General features: G+C 38.3%; 1 protein-coding gene across 1 annotated transcript in view; it reads right to left on the bottom strand.

The window, feature by feature from the left end:
* Positions 1-18,520, bottom strand: part of LTBP1 (latent transforming growth factor beta binding protein 1) — a gene marked incomplete at both ends in the record, with an annotated part of 202,344 nt that overhangs the window by 77,885 nt on the left and 105,939 nt on the right. The window contains 2 exons of the mRNA XM_084262367.1: positions 6,405-6,476; positions 12,106-12,208. Coding sequence (XP_084118493.1) covers positions 6,405-6,476; positions 12,106-12,208 — 175 coding nt within the window. The remainder of the gene's footprint in view (positions 1-6,404; positions 6,477-12,105; positions 12,209-18,520) is intronic.

Here is an 18,520-nt window from a genome sequence, read left to right as displayed (position 1 = left end):
TAAGTGCAGGCAACATTAATATAACAACTTCTTTTCTTCTAATAACTGTGATTTAGGGAAGAACTGAATAGTTCAGAAGAAATTTAAAAAAACCCCAAGCACCAAACACAAAAAACTCTTAAAATACAATCTAACCCTTATTTGTTACTTTTCTGTAAATATTTCTTCCTTGCTTAAAGATCCAAAACCCCAGTGGTTTTTCAACATCTCAGTCTGTATTATGAGGGTTGGGCTCCCTTAGTCAAGCACTGATTTACTTGTACAGCTCTCTTAGATGCATTGCACACTGGGGAATTGTGATGACTGAAAAAGAAATAAATGAATCAATGAATAAAATGGATATGGTATCAAATTCTGCTCTAAAGTACTTAAAAAATTAAAGTGACAAAGCATTTATGCACCTACTGAAAGATATCCCTCTGCCTATTGTACAGGTATTTGCATACAAAAGGGTACTACACAACTACGCAGTAGAATCTCTCCACTGTATGATGACATATGAAAGAACTCTGCTGGAGGGAAAGACGTGCTGCAGAAGATATCTTCTGATGTTCTGCTTGCATTCTCCAATTCTATAATGACTTTTAAAGTAGATTAAAAGGCTGCATCTGCTCCTGTTCAACACTACTTTGGTTCTCTACTGGAAACCTACATGCAATGTTCTCCTACCTTTCTGGGAGGAACTGCATGTTTAATTCAATCACATTCAGGAAATGAATCATTTCAGCTTTATTCCACCACGATTAATGACACCATAACGTAGCCTGAGTATCCTTTCTCCAAAGATAACAAACCATGCCAAGTGTAAACATCCAGTAGGAAAAATTCCTGTGCCTACTTACTAACAAAACCTGTACCTGTCACTTGCTGCTGAAAGCATATGCTTTGCTTGGTTACTGTAAAACATGCCGAGTGATTTATTGTGAGCATCAAAAAGCTACTGTGGCCTCCAATTTGCCCATTTAATGAAATATTTTACTTCAATTACTCATCAAGCAAATATGAAAATGCTTCACAGCCTACAGGTCTTCTACATATTAACAGGTCTTCTACATATTAACAGGTCAACACAACTTGTAGAGCTCAATGCCTGCTACAGCCCTGTGCAGAAGGATTACTTAATCAGCAGAGCACTGTTTTGCTACAGACCAACCTACAAAAGCTGACAGTTGGAATATCTGCCCTGTAGTGTTTCCCTTTGGCAGCCTCCAGCTGGAAGACTATTTAGGAGGAGAAATTCACTGTGTTTTGGCTGTGTTAACCATTATAACAGCTCTTCAGACCACCCAGCCCCAGCTGGCCTAATGCAGAATCTCAAGAAACACTGAGGTGGTATAAAGCTGTCTTCTCTCCCTTTTGCCTTGTAGCTCACTTGGACCCATGGAGCAAGTCCACTCTCTACCCTTTTCAGATAACGAGGGAGGCCCATATTTGGTCACAGACATACTGGAATTTGAAACATTCCTATAAAATGAAATCCACGCTTTCATCTCCATGCTTAACACATTGAATTTATGCTCATCAAAATCATCACAGCTTGGAGCATTTAACTTGAAAACAAACTAAATTGAACTGAACGTACATGTTTATTAATATGTTCTGGTCAGAGCTGCAATCTTCTTCCAGCATGTTATTTAAACCCATTAATTTTAAAGAAAATATTTTTGCTCAAGAAAAACAGTTTGAGTTCAAAAAAAATAAGGGTCACTATAAGAATTCTGAACAATGCAGATGTAAATAAAAATAATTTTTGGGTTTTTGAAAGAAATCATTGCTACCATTCATGTAAAGAATGCAGTCACATTTTGTTTCAGGAGCACTGATAACTTACGATAACATCAACTATCAAAACTGGATCAGGGTTTGGGTTTTTTCTATGTCATGTTGGCTTGTATAAACAAGGCTGAAGAAGACCAAGTAGTTATTTAGTATTAATTAAAATAACCCTCCTTTTGAAGCAACAGATACAACTACACAACACATTTTCTATTTTACACATCTGAAAACATGAATAAATCTATCCCAACAGACCAAAAAATTCAAATTCTTTAAGTCACACCACATCCATAAACAGAAGTTAACAACTTATAATTCCACAGTTTTAAAGACAAACACATGATACAAATGACGGGGTATAAAACCTAAATATGCAACAGCTTTCTGCCTAGGACAGTCAAGGTATCCAGAAGGTTCTTATGAAAACTGGACAAAGAAAGTGAACTTGTAGAAGCAGAAAGCCTACTCAGAACACCCCAGCCCTGGTAGTTGCACTGAAATACTCAGAATAAACTTGTGGTTAGAAAGTATTTCAGTCCTTCTCATTTCCCCTGCCCCAAGTGCCTGGTGCTGGAGGACAAAAAGCAATCTCAACATCATCAGCCTGCAGTCAATTCCGGGACTAAGCACCACAGAAAGGTAGATTTTGGGAGGGGGAATTCTGTGTTTAGTGCTGAAATCAGATTTCTGTGCTTTTCAAAATGTTTAAAAGACTAAGTAATAAAACCAAATGGGAAATGTTTATCTCCTTTTGACACAAATCAAGCAACTTGACTTTCAATAATAACAGTGTGCACTTAATATGCTTTGCTGTATTTAAGCACAGCAAGCCTTCTAGATCAATTATATACTAATCAGAAATTGTCAAAGTACTGGGCAACTTCTTAATTAGAAATAAACCTGTGGTCCGTTGTTAAATGTGATTTAGTAGTATCTGCAGAGACAGATGTTTTCACGCAGGTAGGGCTTTAATATGCACAATATCTCATGTTGCAAATTAAGACTGGAATATATAATTCAAGTCTCATTTGTGAAAACTGGGAGTCATTATGGTAGGTACATGGTAGGCTTCACTGAGAAGGCTGACTGAATAATCTCTGAATTAGTTCAATACGCAGGCATCATTTTTTTTTCCTCTTTGTGAAGATCAATTCCAACTGTATGTACTAACACCACTGAAAAGCCTGTTCCTGTTACAGCTATATTGTTGACCACTATTAATAACCTCATTTCTAAGAAAAATGTAATACCCAGATTTGTCTGCCTCCTTGGTAGTTGATTGTTTCAATAACCTGATTAGTGAGAACAAGGGGTAAAAAGAAAAAACAACAAAGTTTGGCTGCTAATGAAACTATTGTTATATATATTTTTTTTAAAAATTACAGAAAAAACATTTGCCTATTCTAAGAAATGACCCACTGATTTCTTCTGAGCTAACAGAGTAGCAACAGGAGGAATCAATCCAATTCGTTTTGTGCTTCTGCATGGAATTTACTAGAATGCAAGTTTTCAGAGCCACACTTTCCAAACACATAATCAACGTCCAAACAGCAACCAAACCCAGTTTCTGGAGATACATTTATTTTCCAGTATGATCATCATAAAAAAAGCTTCTTTGAAAGAAGGTTGTTAACTTAAATAGCTAAGTAACATTAAATAGCATTTTTTATGAAGCAAAGTTCTTTTATTACTTAAAAGTAATAAACCATATATATACAACCCACAGTGAAAACAAATTTATTACTGTATTTTAGGGACAAATGTAGGAGGGCAGAATATACTTTCAAAACTTATTTTAAAACAGAAACTAGTACTGTATGTTGATGGATCAAATTCTGTAATCATTTGCTCTGGGGACTTTAAGCTTTTTTTCCCATGGCTTCATCATGATTTAAAATAAGCACATGGGGACTTTTTAAGAACTTCCATGCACAACTTTTTATTTAATTGCAAAACAACAAGTGTTCACATATTTTTCCAGTTCTTCAAGATAAGATTTTGAAAGTGCTCTATTGGCAATACTTTAGTTTCCTGAAAAAGGAATCCAACCTTTTCACCAGCTGTTTTTTTCATTCTATTTCAGTTTTCCAAGAAAACCATTAGCAGGAGGAGGAAACAGTAAGTATAATTGTAAACAGGGAACCAGAAATCAGTATTGCATGTGGACTCTGTCAGAGAAGTTGCAATTCTGATAAGCTGTGTTTTGGCTTTAATGACAGCCTCAGGGCATCCATGTGCATAGATGCAATACATCATCCCATTGAAAAGATAATTACTGGGGGGGGGGAAGCTTTCTGGATGGCAATTACACTAAATTGTTGGAATTAGCATAACCACAGATGGTTCTTTGTTGTCCTACATGCACATTAGGGAGAAGAATGTTTTAATACATTAGTTTATTCACTTGAAAGGAAAAGAATCAGGACCTGATATTAATCACACTAATACTACATAGACTTTATAAACTAAGGAGGCTTTTCACTGCAAAACTAGTATAGAACAAAAGGTTAATTAGGCTTTTAAGCCTGAGTTTTCAAAGGCAGTGAAAGTTGGACGATACCTTTGTGAAAACAGCAGTCTCATTTAGCTGCAGGCAGGGATTCAGAAACGTATCCCCATTTCTATTTGGTCTGGCAGAGCTGGCCTTTCTGAGCATGGACACAGTATGCACACCCTTTCAGCAAAGAATAATCTAATTAAAATGTATACTTGCATATGGGCATGCTGTGCCACTCCTTCCCAATTTAATTGTGAGGATTACTACAAGAATACAAATACACCCCTGCCAGCAGCTTAAACAGTTTTCACAGTTCCTGCTGTTGCTTTGTTCCATGTTTGAGAGATAGAAAGCTGCTTCTTCATTAGACCAGTCCTACTCTCTTCTAGAAAAGCCCGTCTGTTTCAGATAAACCCAAACAGGACACTTTTGCCTGACCCATGAAGCAGCACATTCTAATGACCATTTCAGGACCGAAATACACCCTTGCCAGCAGCTTTCACTTATGAAGCTAGGTTTCCTGATGACTGCTCAAAGAGAGGTCAAAATCCTGACCCTCTAAAAGAAGATGGTAATCTTGTTACTTAGTTCAATAAGACTAAATTTCATCCTGGCTTTGTTTCATGGGTATTCTGTTTCCCAATTCCTTCCTTATTTGTACCTCCTTTTTGGAGTGTGCCGGTGAGCAAATTACAGGGAAGCCACCCAAAGGCAATAAGGGGAACCTGCAGCAGTCACCACCTCTGTCCTCTTCTCTAAATTAAGAGATTGTCCCCATCCTCAATTCATCAACAGTCTACTTCCTGGTGGGATAATCCAACTCCTACTGTCTGATTAAACTCTATAAGTTTCCATCTATCAATGGCAAGTTATATTTAGAGTCGACAGCTCTCTCTTTTCTAGGATTATGATACCAATAATAAACTATTTAAAACCTAATATTTCTTGCAGTATTAGTTATGTAGAACAAGAATGCATCAGGGGAAAAACTATCAAAACTCAGTACACCAAAGAATGACTAGTTAAAATTAACTTTATCTCCAGAGCCCCTATACACATCTTTTAACCCCAATTACTCTTTCATTCTCTCCTTCCCTCTACCACCACTACTATTTGATGGAAACCTTTTTACCCTTGCAGTATCAACAATGACTAACAAACCTGACCACAGGACCTCACTTGAACTCATTATTCTCTTCCTTCCCAAATCTCTCTCCAGAGCACCACTGCAGGATTGCCTACACCAGCTCAGAGTTCCTTTTCCTTATCTGAGCTGCACCAAACGAAGTGGATAAGCAACTAAGCTTCTCCTAACACACTCATCCAGCATCTCTGTTCAATACTGCATGACACACAGAAAGAACAAACATACGCCTATGATCATCTGTTCAGCTTTGCCAGATAGAGATCCTATAAGGCCAGGAGAATCTAAATGCCCCAAGACTTTCTGTGGAGCTGTGTGAGCATGCAGATCCCACATCCATGTATATTCCAATAACATCTGTGGTTACAGCCAGGACATATAGTGCATAGACTTGCAGTAACACAACTTATGCAGTATTTAATTCCATACATCCTCACCTGGCACTATGCACATTCTTGAAGCACGTGGCAGCACTACTTTATGAGGCAGCTAGGTACACATGATTATTCATTTCCACTTGCCAGTGTCATCATCTGGCTGTTCTCAGTACTGTTGTGTCTAACGTCTTAAGCCAAAAAGAATTGTTCTCTGATTACTCCACACTCTTGTGGTTATAGGAATTACTCTCTCTTGCTAGTATCATCTGATTTAACTGAGTATGTCACTGTTTAGCAAAAGAACTGACAGAATTATGTGTTTTTACTGAAAAACAAAGTAAATGAATCCTTATGAAGTTATCTTCATACATCAAAGAAAACAAGAACATATATAAAAGTTTTAAAAGCTTTTTCCCCAGAGGGAAAAAAAACCCCAAACAACAAAACCCCACTCTGTGGAGCTGACAATATATGGAAAGAGTTAAAAGTAATCTTGACAGGATTTCCCAAATACATATCAGTGGATCCATCCAAATCATAAATATCAAAGAATTTGTCACAGAAAGCTAGAACTCAAAATCAGCACAGTCAATTGTGGGTGCTATTATACCTTGACAAAATGTAGCATTGATCCTCTTGTAGCCTTGTGGGCATTCCATCATAGGACTGTATCCATGGTAAGCTGAAGAAAAAAACACATCAGTTACATGCTGCTAATTGATATGCTTATTTAGAGAACCTGGCAGCCAAATTATTATGTAACTAAAAAATATAATTTAAAATTTTTATGATGTATGGTTAAGCATAAAAGGTCAAGAAATTAAAACTAAAGGTTGTACAGGTAATCTCAATTCCACCTCTTTCTACATGTATACCACTTAAGTCTTCGGTCTACAGTTATGACATTGGGAAAAGATAAAGTTGAAGTTTCAATGATTGAAACTCAATGGTCCTCAAACTGACAGTAGCTTTAGAAGTAGAGAGATATATTCATTGTTAAATGAAATTGTTGGGGTACTATTTCTCCTGCCACAATGAATTTAAAAAAATATTTGAAATAAATAGGAAATAGAAGCCAATGAGCTTTTAAAACAAGGCAAAAAAGAAAAATGCACATTTGTGATTTACTGAACAAAGTTGCTAAATTTTAGAAGACTCTGTGACTTACTGGCTTATCAGAGTAAAGTCCAGGGCATAAAAACTCTGAAAAATATAGACTGAATTTGATTTTGCCAAAATAGAAGAGTGTTCGGTTAACTAGATTTTTATTTCTATTTACTGTTTCTTTCCTCCACTTAAGGTTGCCTTTGAGACTACAGAATACTGTTTATTGATTCTTAAACCATTATAACATCATAAATGAGAGCAGTAACTTCTTTGTATGGTTATGCGCTAAAAGCTAACCTCTTGGCAAAGCCTAGGACTTTATTAAACATATAGGACTAAACTTTTGGCACTAGGGTTACACAAGTACCTTTAATAAGAGTCAAGAGAGCTTTTCATAATTTGAATGCTACAACAGAGATACCTTGTATTTGGTCAGATCTTTTGTTTTTCCTTAAAAGCATTCTAAATGTTCAGCAGGCCAAAAGAAAAAAAAAAAAAAAGAGAGAAAAAAATCGAACACATTTCTTTCCATCTTTACTCTATATAAACTGTCAAATAAGACAGAACAACTGAGTGAAATAATGTTTCCAGTTGGCTTCACTTCCCATATAATGTCTGAACTGCACATTTATCCCTGCAGCTTATTTTAAAGCTGCTAACTGGTTGACTACAAGGGTGGGGAAAAAAACTCAAAAGATAATAATTATTTTCATTAGTTCTATATTTTTTGCAAAGAATAGGAAAAGCTTTAAGTCATGATCTCGAGTTGCAGGCTTGGGAGCGAGACAGTTTTATTTCAAATTGCTGTAAATTATTTTAAAATATTTGATTATTAGAACATTAAAAATCTCCCTAAAGGTAGCTTAAGGTGAGGTAAAGTTTAAACACAAAATATAGTACGGGTCAAAATATATCAACAATGTTCTTACAGTTTTGAACATATATTTTTCCATCTTTTCATTGATTACAACCATTTTAACAGAAATTAAAGATATCACCCCTCACCGAAAAAGGGCCAGCTCCAGTTTTTCTACAATGTTTAATATTAAAGTCAGTTGAAATTCAAGGAAATATTTTCAAAATGAAATTCATTAGCTTATTCCTGGTTGCCAAAAATGTCACTAAAACTCCTAATACTCATGTGGCAGAGTCAAATGATTGCACTGATTATGCCCCAACTTGTCCATGTTTGCCATGACAGACCTTATTCAATTCACATGAAAACCAAGAGAGTCTCTCTAACTTTTTGTGGACAGGACAGTACCCTGCAGTACCGACTGACGGAGGGCGGCAGGAAGAGCAGATCTCTTCCAGCTGTAGATGGAGACCAGCCCATTAGCAATGCCAGACCTTTTCCAGTGTGGCAACATATTTTCCCTTCCAGGGTGACTCAGCTGCTCTAGAAAGTGCAGTGGAGGAGTGAGGTCACAGATTTTAACCTCTCCGTCTTCATCCTTCTACTCCCACACTGAACAGGAAACAGTGGCTTACTAGCAGCTGTTTTCTTCCTTTTACAAAGAGTGGCAATGTAGGAATGCTGCAGTAGAGCAAGGAGCTCTTTCAGTGATGGCTAGTGATCCACGTGGGAGCTGGATGAAGTCCTACATCACTTAACCCTTTACTCACTTAAGACAACCTGTTTGTGATTAACAACTGTTAGCAGGAAACCTGAATAACCAGAACATTGCCCATGTAGCAGAGAAATGTACTTTGTATTATAAATTGTCTTCTGTAGAAGCCCTCAAAAATGAAGATTCCAAATTTTATTTAATTTTTGCAGTAATACTGAATAACCTGTAAACAGGCATGGGAGCTATCTCAGGCCAAGCCACTTCGCAACAAGACAGAAGCCCTGACTGAGCAGCAGGTATTGCCCAAAATAGGCAAGTACATCTTACAAAGCGACAAAGGCCTATTTAAGGCCAGTGAAACAAGACACATACAAACTTAATTACAGCCTTAAGTAGTTGACTGATGAGAGAAGAAAAATGCCTGGTAAAGAGCCTGAAGTATATGCTCAAATATTTTGCTGAAGTGGATTTTGCAGAAGATCACATTAAATGCAAGCTGCTTGTGTGTTATATAAAAACAGGTGAAACTTAAATGAAGTTCATGAAGCACAAAACTAGAAAAGAAAGTTTGTTTGCTTCCAAAATGTGTACAATAAAAAGCGTACTACCAATTTAGTGAAGTATCAGAACAGGCCCTGTGAGACTAATTTGCCTGCTAAGACACTACCATGGACACCACTTAATTGATAGCTTACTAACAATTGCCTTGACTCCCAAGTTTTTCCATCCAGTGTAATATATACATACATAAAAATATATATGCATACTTTTTTTTTTTTTACCACCGAAGCATTTTGTTGTAAAACAAAAATACTTGATGAAATAGAAATACTTAAGCAGGCACTATAAACTTTCACTAAATCTTACCAATTTATCTTTGGAAATTCAAACTGAACATCTATAAAATCTAAGATGCTGTAATATTACTTAAACTCCTACAACACTCCAAATTTATTACCTCAAGTTCTTAGAAATCTGAAAATTGTTGCACTCATGCAGAATTGCCATAAGTCATGCCATGATTGAATAGTGTCACGCTTACCTAGTTCCTAAATCAAATCTAGACTAAGAAATTTCAGGCACCTCTAATAAAGCTTCCTGAGAGATTCAGTGACTATTTGAAGCATACACCAAATCACTCTGGGTGTAATGCAGTGGTAGATGATACTGTGTTTTAACCTGGAGAAAACAGCGCACACATCTCCTTCTCCCTTCTTGAAACACTACTGTCCAGTGAGAGCTTCTATCTACAAAGATGAGAAACATATCCCATTATGTCTAGAAGACACAAACTCTTACTTTCCAGGAATGCTTTAATCACAAGGACAGGATTATTCCAAGTGGCAACATCCTCTGTCTCCCCTTGAAATTGTACAGTTACATTCAAAAAAACAATTCCAGATTGAGCCAGAGAGCAGGAGTGAGCATGACTCATACCATGAGTAATTAAGGACATTAGGAAAGAGACTGGATTCCCAGTCCTGTTCCAAGAATTGTTTCTACATTTTATGGGTTAGGGGATCTCCTCATAGATATAAAATGTAGATTAGAAATTCTTCTGGCAGATAAAGGAACTCCGAATTGCCCCATCTTGAGCATGTGTGCTAGACATTAAGCTTTTATTATAAGGGACAGTGCTCATCTCATTAGCATCTTAAAAAATATACATACACTTAGTGCTTTGAAAAAAGGCTGGTGGAGTTCCCTTCAGGAGACATTTTAGGGTGAGTTCAGGCACTTCTCTGTACCCACCTAAGAAGAATTTGGGGACTGGGATTTTGGACATGGTCCCAGTGTTTACCAGTTTGCTTGCTCTTAACATCATGCCAAGAATAGAATCATAGAATCACTTGGGTTGGAAGACACCCTTTAGATCATCAAGTCCAACCATAGCCTACCCCTGACTAGTCCACCTCTAGGTCAGGTCCTTAAGGACTTCATCTACACGTCTTTTAAATACCTCCAGGGATGGCAACTCCACCACCTCCATGGGCAGCCTATTCCAATGCCTGACAACCCTTTCAGTAGAGAAATTCTTCCAGGTATCTAACCTAAATCTCCTCTGGTGCAATTTTAAGCCATTAAGCTTGATGAACATGTCCTCTGTTGTGGATGCCAGGTTGAGGATGACAGCATTTTACCAGAGCTAGGAAGAGCTAGCACATGGGTTTCTCTTCAAATTTGGCACCAAAAACCCCAAAATTAATCAGTATTAGTAGTTCCAACTAGATTTTTGTTGAAGCACATTTCAGGCTTTTGTGATTTTCTCATGGCACACCTATATCCACTAAGCAATATTCTGCATGCCCATAGGCTTCTGATGAACAAAATTTTCAGTTGTTGTTAAACTAATACCTCTTTGGAGAAAGCTACAAATAAATTGCTACTTCTTCAAAGCAATCTACAAAATCAGGACACATTTCACAATTCATACCCAAACACAGGATGCACACATGTGACTCTTGGAAACCATATTTATGTGCTAGAGAAATAAAAATTTAGACACCTGAGTTACTAACTGTGAACCTCAAAGACTCCGAGAAGACTCTCTTTTGGAAGCAAACCAGAAGATAAACCTAGTTCAAAACATGAACGTTAAAAGCTTCATAAACTAACAGATCAAACTGAATAAGTATAAATTTATATCTGGCTCTCCTGTGGAAGGAAGAGTTAGAGAAGTAGGAGTAACAGATTTTCTGCTGGAAGTGTATTTATGTCCACTTTAAGTCTTGTGGACAAAAATATGCCTAAAAAAAAATAAAATCAAACTCTGCACGTTTTTCCAACATTGTTATCTGTACAAATAACAGGCCTAGAAGACCTAGCTAAGAATGACTGCAACTCCTTGCACCATTTTTGGCCCACCAAATGCAGGTCTGCTCCATCTGCAAAGCAGAGATTACATTTTTTCCTCCTAATCTTTCATTTTTATTTAGTGATGAAAATACATGAAATATTACTACTCCTGTCCAATAATAATGTAGTTTACAAAAGGTGTAAGAAACTAGCATCACCTACCATGTAAAATAATTTCAAATTTCTCTCTCATTACAATATGTCAAATCATAACAAAACAGCAAAGAAAGTCTTTGTCATTGCCTAATTGTTGAGGAAGATATTTCAAAACCAGAACAAAAACCGTAACTGATAATTTAGAGCCCAGAAAACTTTGGCTTCCAACTTGAAAGTTCCTCTGCAGTCCCAAGAGGTCACTGCATTCTCTCCAAGCAGTAACTGGCGCCTCTATAATTTAACATTTCTGTGCAAACTTTAAAAAAAAATAAATCCAGCTGGAAGCGGCAAGACAATTCAATGTCATTCTCCTTCCTGTACTCAGAGAACACAACAGTGCATCACTGACTTAGAGGAGGAGGATGGGGAAAAAAAAAAACCCAACACTAACTTTGCTGGCTGAACTAAGTGCCTGCATATTGCAACTCTGCTGACATGCAGGAGAATTCCAGATGCTGCAACCCATCCCTAATCAAACCACAGCATATTCTTTCTGCTAGGTTCTTTGTTGTATTATTTCCTTTTTTACAAAAAAAGGAAAAATACTACTCAAGGGCACGGGGGCAGTGGGGGTGTCTGTAAATCATAAACCAATCCAGAGAACAACAAAATAGCACTTACATGGCTTCTTGGGACATTTCTGGCATTTGTTAAAACCCCAGGAAGTACCCACGGTTCCACAGCAGTCTTCTTGCTTGGAAAGGCCAGGAAGTGCTTTGCCACACTGGAATAGTCAGGTAAAGAATACTCTGGTTAATGATGTGGTATGATGCTCAACTCTAGTACAATGTTCTTTTTCAGCCACCTTGGGTCAACCTCTTGCTGAGCCACTGGAGCTCTTCACTGATTCACTGGAGCTTTTAAATGAACTCAAATAGTACCCATGCGTCGCAAGAGCTCTCTTACACAGGCATAAGCAAATTAGGTGTCATTATCTGTCAACTTGGAGGAGAAGGAAACAGAAGACAATAGTATGTCATAGGAATGAGTGAGTGAATTTCCAAGGTCATAACTCACCATTGGCAACTATTCCCTATATTCTTCTTCATAAAAATGTGCTTGTCCACTTTTTCAAAAGCTGTATAAATTATCTCAAATATCTTTCTAATTACTTGCTTAAAGACGAAATGTAGGATTGATTTCTATATTATTTCCTATTAAAAATCCTCAATTTCCTACCAAGTTATGTTTAGTGTTTATGGCCACTTACTGAAAATTGCCTAATTATGACAGATGTTGCTGACCAGATACTAAAGAAGGTAACAGATAAGATGACTGAAGCTGAAGTTAGTGATGTCCATGTTATTCCAAACAAGTGTCTTTCCCCCTGCATATATTGAAATCAATATTGCAATAATTTCTGAGCTCAATATTCCTTTTTTCCTGACCATAAATATTCTTATGTTTTTTATTAATAAGAATACTAATTTTCAGAATATCATTAAATACTTGGCTATGTTCTTGACTTTTGAAATATTTTGCACAGCATAGAAAGCTTAAATATATTTTTGAGATGCAGAGGAGACTAGATCTAAACCCATCAATGAGGTGTAAAATGCAAGTGCACAAAGCACAAGAGAAGTGAATTTAGTAGCTAAGTGCACAGTGGCACTTGGAAACACTTTCAAAGCCAATGCTGATATAAATAGGCACCACAGCAAACAATTTGAATGCGCTGCAGCGTGAATCCTCAGTACATAGTGAAAAGACCCTCCCTGATCTAACTTTCCTGACCCAAGTGCTCGCTGCTGCTTGCTTAGCTCAAGATAGCTGGCTAATCCCACAGCACAGGCTGTGGCCTTGTGGTTGACCTCTTCCTTCTACCTTCCCCAAATTTTTCCAGTGTGCTCTTAATCATACTGACACTCATAAATCACTGATGTTTTCAAAGCTACAGACTCCCTGTAGCTTCACAGTGTGACTGCTAACAGGACAGCAGGCCAACCCACAATGTTTGGGCTCTGACTCATTGGAGGGTCCCCTCTTCACATGGCTGGGCTGGCAAGCCATCATCCTAGCCATCTTCTCTGCCTCTTCATCACAGACACTCCCCAGGCACCTCCTGGAATACCTCAACAACCAACCGAAAGCAGCACCAGCAGTTCACTGTTTAAACACCAGACTGCAGCTCTGCACTGGCTGCTTGCAAAGCTCAGACATTTGTCAAGGGATGTGAGAGTGGCCAGGAGCATCCTCTGTCACAGCCTCTCTCCTGAAACGCAGCTTTTAGCACCAGGGCAGCTTCACGAAGTTATGGTTTACCTCTGCACATCACTGCTCTGTGGGCTAGCACCACTTATGATCTGAGACACATGTTAGGGTGACACATGAACAATATAAAGAACAGAGCACCCAAACAGGTTAAAAGACTGCTCAGTTATCATGGAACTTTAGGACTCCACTTTCACACTAACCATCTGCAGAGTGTCTTGTGACAATTTTTTCTATGTTCCAAGGGTGAGAAATAGTCCTGGCCTGGATGGTACTTGGCTGTGTCAAAACAGTAAAGTATCAAAGCAAGTCCCATCTTTCAGATGCAGGCCCAGGCTTACACTATGGGAACATGTCTTGCACACTGTTTTGCACTCTCCTGGCTTGGACATTGGCAGGATTAGTAGGAGACTGACCATTCCTGATCAGCCAGCCTGCTCTGTTTCTGGAAGCGACTCTTGGTGTGGTACTCCAGAAAGGCGGTCAAGATGCACAAACAGGGAACTCTGTACAGCTCCCTCCACTGCGGCAGCTCAGCTGTTTTCAAAACTGTTTTCAACTGCTTCTAGCTAGATGATATGCAGATCTTGTTCCAGTTCCTAGAAGATCAAAAATCTTTCAACTGAAGAGTATTCACAATGTCTCCTTCAGGTGGCTGCCCTAAAACCTTACAGAATACATTACATCTTTACACAATGCTGATTTCTCAACCCACATCCCAGGTGAGCATGCTCTAGGAAGGACCATTTTACTTTATAATCAGAGTTACTCAGTTTTATTTTAAAATAACACCTGCTCAATTCATTTCCTAGAGCTGGGAATGCTTCTTCAAAGAAAGTGAAGCCACTTACTAAAGTCATAGTCTGTCAGCTAAACCAATTTGTTCTTGATTCTTGTCCCCTGCCTTGAGCCTCAGTTTTACAACTCTCATCTCTCTGAAAAGAAGTGGGAGGAATCAAGGCTGGTGCTGCACCTCCCCCTTATGATCTCAGAAATGGAGCATTTGGGCAGCAAGGCACATTACCTAACAGCCAGTGTTCCTCTAAGGTCACAAGCCTCAAGGACACATCTCAGCACCTTGTGGCGTGAAGGCAAGGCTCCACTGATATGAGAGCCAATATGCCATCATGAACTGGCCAGGTTTGTTTTTTTTTCCTTTCCCCAGAATAGAAGAGATCTCATTTAACAGTAGTAAATTAAAAGCATATAAAACAAAGAAGAAGAAGAAAAAAAAAACCCTAAAGGAGGAAGATGGACTAAAGCCCACTTTTAGTTTAGGTGTGGTGCTACAGCATTTGCACTCTACTGAAAAAATCATGATCTCTGTGGTCATAACTTTTTCAAATTTCCATATAAAAACCATGAGCAAAAATAAGGATGCCAAAGTCTGAGTCATCTGGCAACTGTGGTTTGTAGTCCTGTCAGTAAAAACTGGCAATGATTAAAGCTGCTGCTCCCACTGCCTCTATGGTGAATTAAAGTTTGAAGAATCAATGATAATTTGGTTAACTTCCAGATCATTGTCGAAACTGGCCAGTGAGGAAAAGCAACTGCCACATGGGGCTCCTAGTGGTGTAAGATCTGTGTAATTTTGGAGCTATGCATCAGAAAAAATGACTGCTCTGCAAAGCCCCAAGCCAAGCAGAAAGAGAGAGTTCTTCTATCGCTAATAAACCCCAATTTCTCTGGTACATCTAGTGTTTCAGATACTTTCAACACTCACAACACTGCACAGACTGTTTCCTAGCCAGCTACAACTTCTTAAACGCTCCTCCCTTTCACAAACCCTAAGCATCAATGAACTGAAGCTCTGTTTCTGCAGGTCTCAAAAACTTTCAGGTAATTTTTGTCCACCTCAAAAGTCTTACCCACTTCCTACTACTGAGAAGAACTCATTAGCTCTTCAGACAGTTTGTTCCAGTCTCTGAGTCACAAGTGACTGGAAAGTCACTTGGGGGAATCCATAACTATTTTTAGTTTGTCTCACCATTCAACACAACTCCAACACAACAGTATGAGCCCAAAATGAGCAGGGAAGCTAAACACAGGCACAGACCTCGCACTATGCATGAAGATGACGCCGTTCCCTAAGCTTAGGCTCATACTTTTCTATCCATCATTCACACACATTTTAAACTAATCGAGTCTGTATTCCTGAGGGCTTCTGGAAAACTCCTCATAGACAGAGAGCAGATTTTCATGAATGATACATCTGTCATAAGCTTACGATTTGGAGATAATTCATACTGGTTCAGAAGGCAAAGAAGTCATGAAGGATTGGTATAAAAGAGCTCAACTGTGCTGAAAGAGGCTCAGCAGTAGCAGCAGTATGAGGCACACATGGTACTGCTATAAAACAAAGTTCTTCCTGGGTAAAGCACTCACAGACACTGAAAGTATTGTTTCGAATCTGCATACTTTTCCCCATGCGTGCCTGGGCTTCTATGCCAATATTTTATATAACTGAAGGAAGTACTGAATATTCCCCCTGGTAAGACTGGAATTCTGGCTGACCCTGTGCTGGTGCACAAAGGCCACCCGAAGCCACATCACCTCTTTGTTCTTCTGTCCAGGCGCCAGCCTCTGCCCCATCTCCACAGTCCTGGAGTGCTAACAGTACTTGAGTTCTGCACTGCCACCAGTGTTTCATGTGTTTTCCAATGCCAGGGAAAAGGAAGGACTATATCCTCAAAATCCCTCTGCTGTGGCAGTGGAAGGAATTTATTCAGCTCCCTGTAAAGTGCAGTAGCCCTTTACATAGCCCTGTCTGGCAATTAGTCTCAGGACAACCACAGAGGATTCTGGCCGAGGGACCAAAGTTTCCTGGGACTCCTGCTCCTGCATGACCCTTCTACAAATCCCTGTCACAAGCTGTTAGTTAAAACCACAATGCAGGCATAAATAAAGGAGTGTCACATGATTAACTATGATTGAAATCGATAGGTGCTTTGCCGGAGCTAATAGCTAATGACTCTGGGATCCAGCTCAAAAGACTGCCTTTCACATACCACAATAGCAGGAGTGAATGGATACACTGTTTAACTTTCTGTAAACTGTTCCACAGGCACAGGCCTTGGATTGTTGCTGCTACTTTTTTTTTTTTTCCTATAGGCACGACAAACAGAGTAGGAAACCTCAAACTCAATAAACCGTATTACTGAAGCAATTAACAAACATACTTAATTAGCTTACTGACCAGCTGAGTGACAGGTTGTTACAAATGAAGAGTATTATCCCATGTAGCTCTGGCCCACTAACAGGCATTGTCTCATAAGCAGAGGAGAGAAACTTAAATACTTCCAGACATTCTAAAAGAACTGGTAAAGAATTTGTTTTGGCTTAAGCAGAACATTCTTCATAGGCAAGTAAAAATTACCCAGCTTTCTTCTATTTGAGTAATTAAAACAATGTTTGGTGTTTTTGGTATCCGATACATCTTTAATCTTCTGATATTTCAGGGTATTGATCTTGCAAAGAATCTATTGCGAATGAAGCATTAATCCTGGAAATAAATCCACTCTGATTTCTGACAGTCTATTTGTTTAAAAACTTCAGAAGCCAAACCATGAGCTTCAAGGAATTCCAGACAGTTATTTTATTTTATGAGATGGTATTTTTAAGACTATTCTAAAGAAAAAAGGCTTTAAAAGTGCTCTAAGAGAAGAAGTATGAAACAGTACGAAGCACAGAATTTTACTTGTATCATTTTTCCTGCCTAAGGAATATAAACAGGGAAGTTCATTTCATACAGCTGTCAAAAAATTAAAATACCTGAAATTTACCTCCACAGGAAATGTTTTGTTAAATCTGAGGTTCAACAGGGTTGTTTATACAGTCAAATGAGTAACTTCAACTGGCGTATTACTACTGTCGTCACCTCCAGACTACACACACTGCGATCACGTTGCACACAGTAGTATCGATATGTTAGGTTACGCATTAAGAGCTATCAACACGTTTTGCTGCTCTGATTTCTAACTCTAACACTTTGGTGCCTTTGTTTGGTATTTCCCATTGTGAAAAACAGTGATCTAAGCCCAGCCCCTAAAAACTTCACATGTATTCTCAAATTTAGTACATGATCAGTGGATGTCCTCATGTGTATTGAGTCAAGTAAACACTTAATGATTTGCAGTGAGGATCTTTACCATGATACAATGTTGACAATTTCTGACCTTTTCCAGCTGCCACCCATCACTTGGCTTTCTTTATATTCCACCAAGTCTGACAATGGAGAGAAAGGTGTTGCACAAACCAAACCAAGGCTTTCCTACAAAAGGTATTACTGAAATACAGTACTAAATAAACTATTCCCACAGAAATTTATCCCACTAAAGATGCTGATTAACTAACATCTGTTTATGAGACATACTTGTTATACGTCAGAAGCAAGCAGTATTTAAAACACATTTGAATGCATATGTGTTTTGCTGACACTGAAAAATGGACAGGCCTTATAATTTTCAATATAGTCTTTTAACAGTGTTCTCCATAATTTAGTTTTCTTTTTAAAAATATGCTTCTATTGCCTGCAATTGGTGGTGAATTTTTTTTTTAATATGATTTTCCAACATAATGTTACAATACACCAAATTTCACTTCACAATACTCAAGCAATTCTGGTTCAGGCTTCCTTCTCAACAGAGCTGTAACAAGTACAGATCTCTTCTGCAACACATTTCAAAGTACTTTGCAAGGGAAGCACAAAGCATCATTCAGCAAACAACTGCCAAGCAAAGAGTGGAAGAAAGACCCTGAACACTGCAACCTGGAACGGACCTGAATTTAAAGCACCCCAACAAAGTTGGTGGATCAGAATTTAGTA

The sequence above is a fragment of the Gallinula chloropus genome (genome assembly GCF_964237585.1).
Source record: "Gallinula chloropus genome assembly, chromosome: 3".
In the NCBI taxonomy this organism is placed as follows: domain Eukaryota; kingdom Metazoa; phylum Chordata; class Aves; order Gruiformes; family Rallidae; genus Gallinula; species Gallinula chloropus.
The sequence above is the reverse complement of the archived record's forward strand: the minus strand, read 5'-3'. Positions and strand labels throughout refer to the sequence as shown.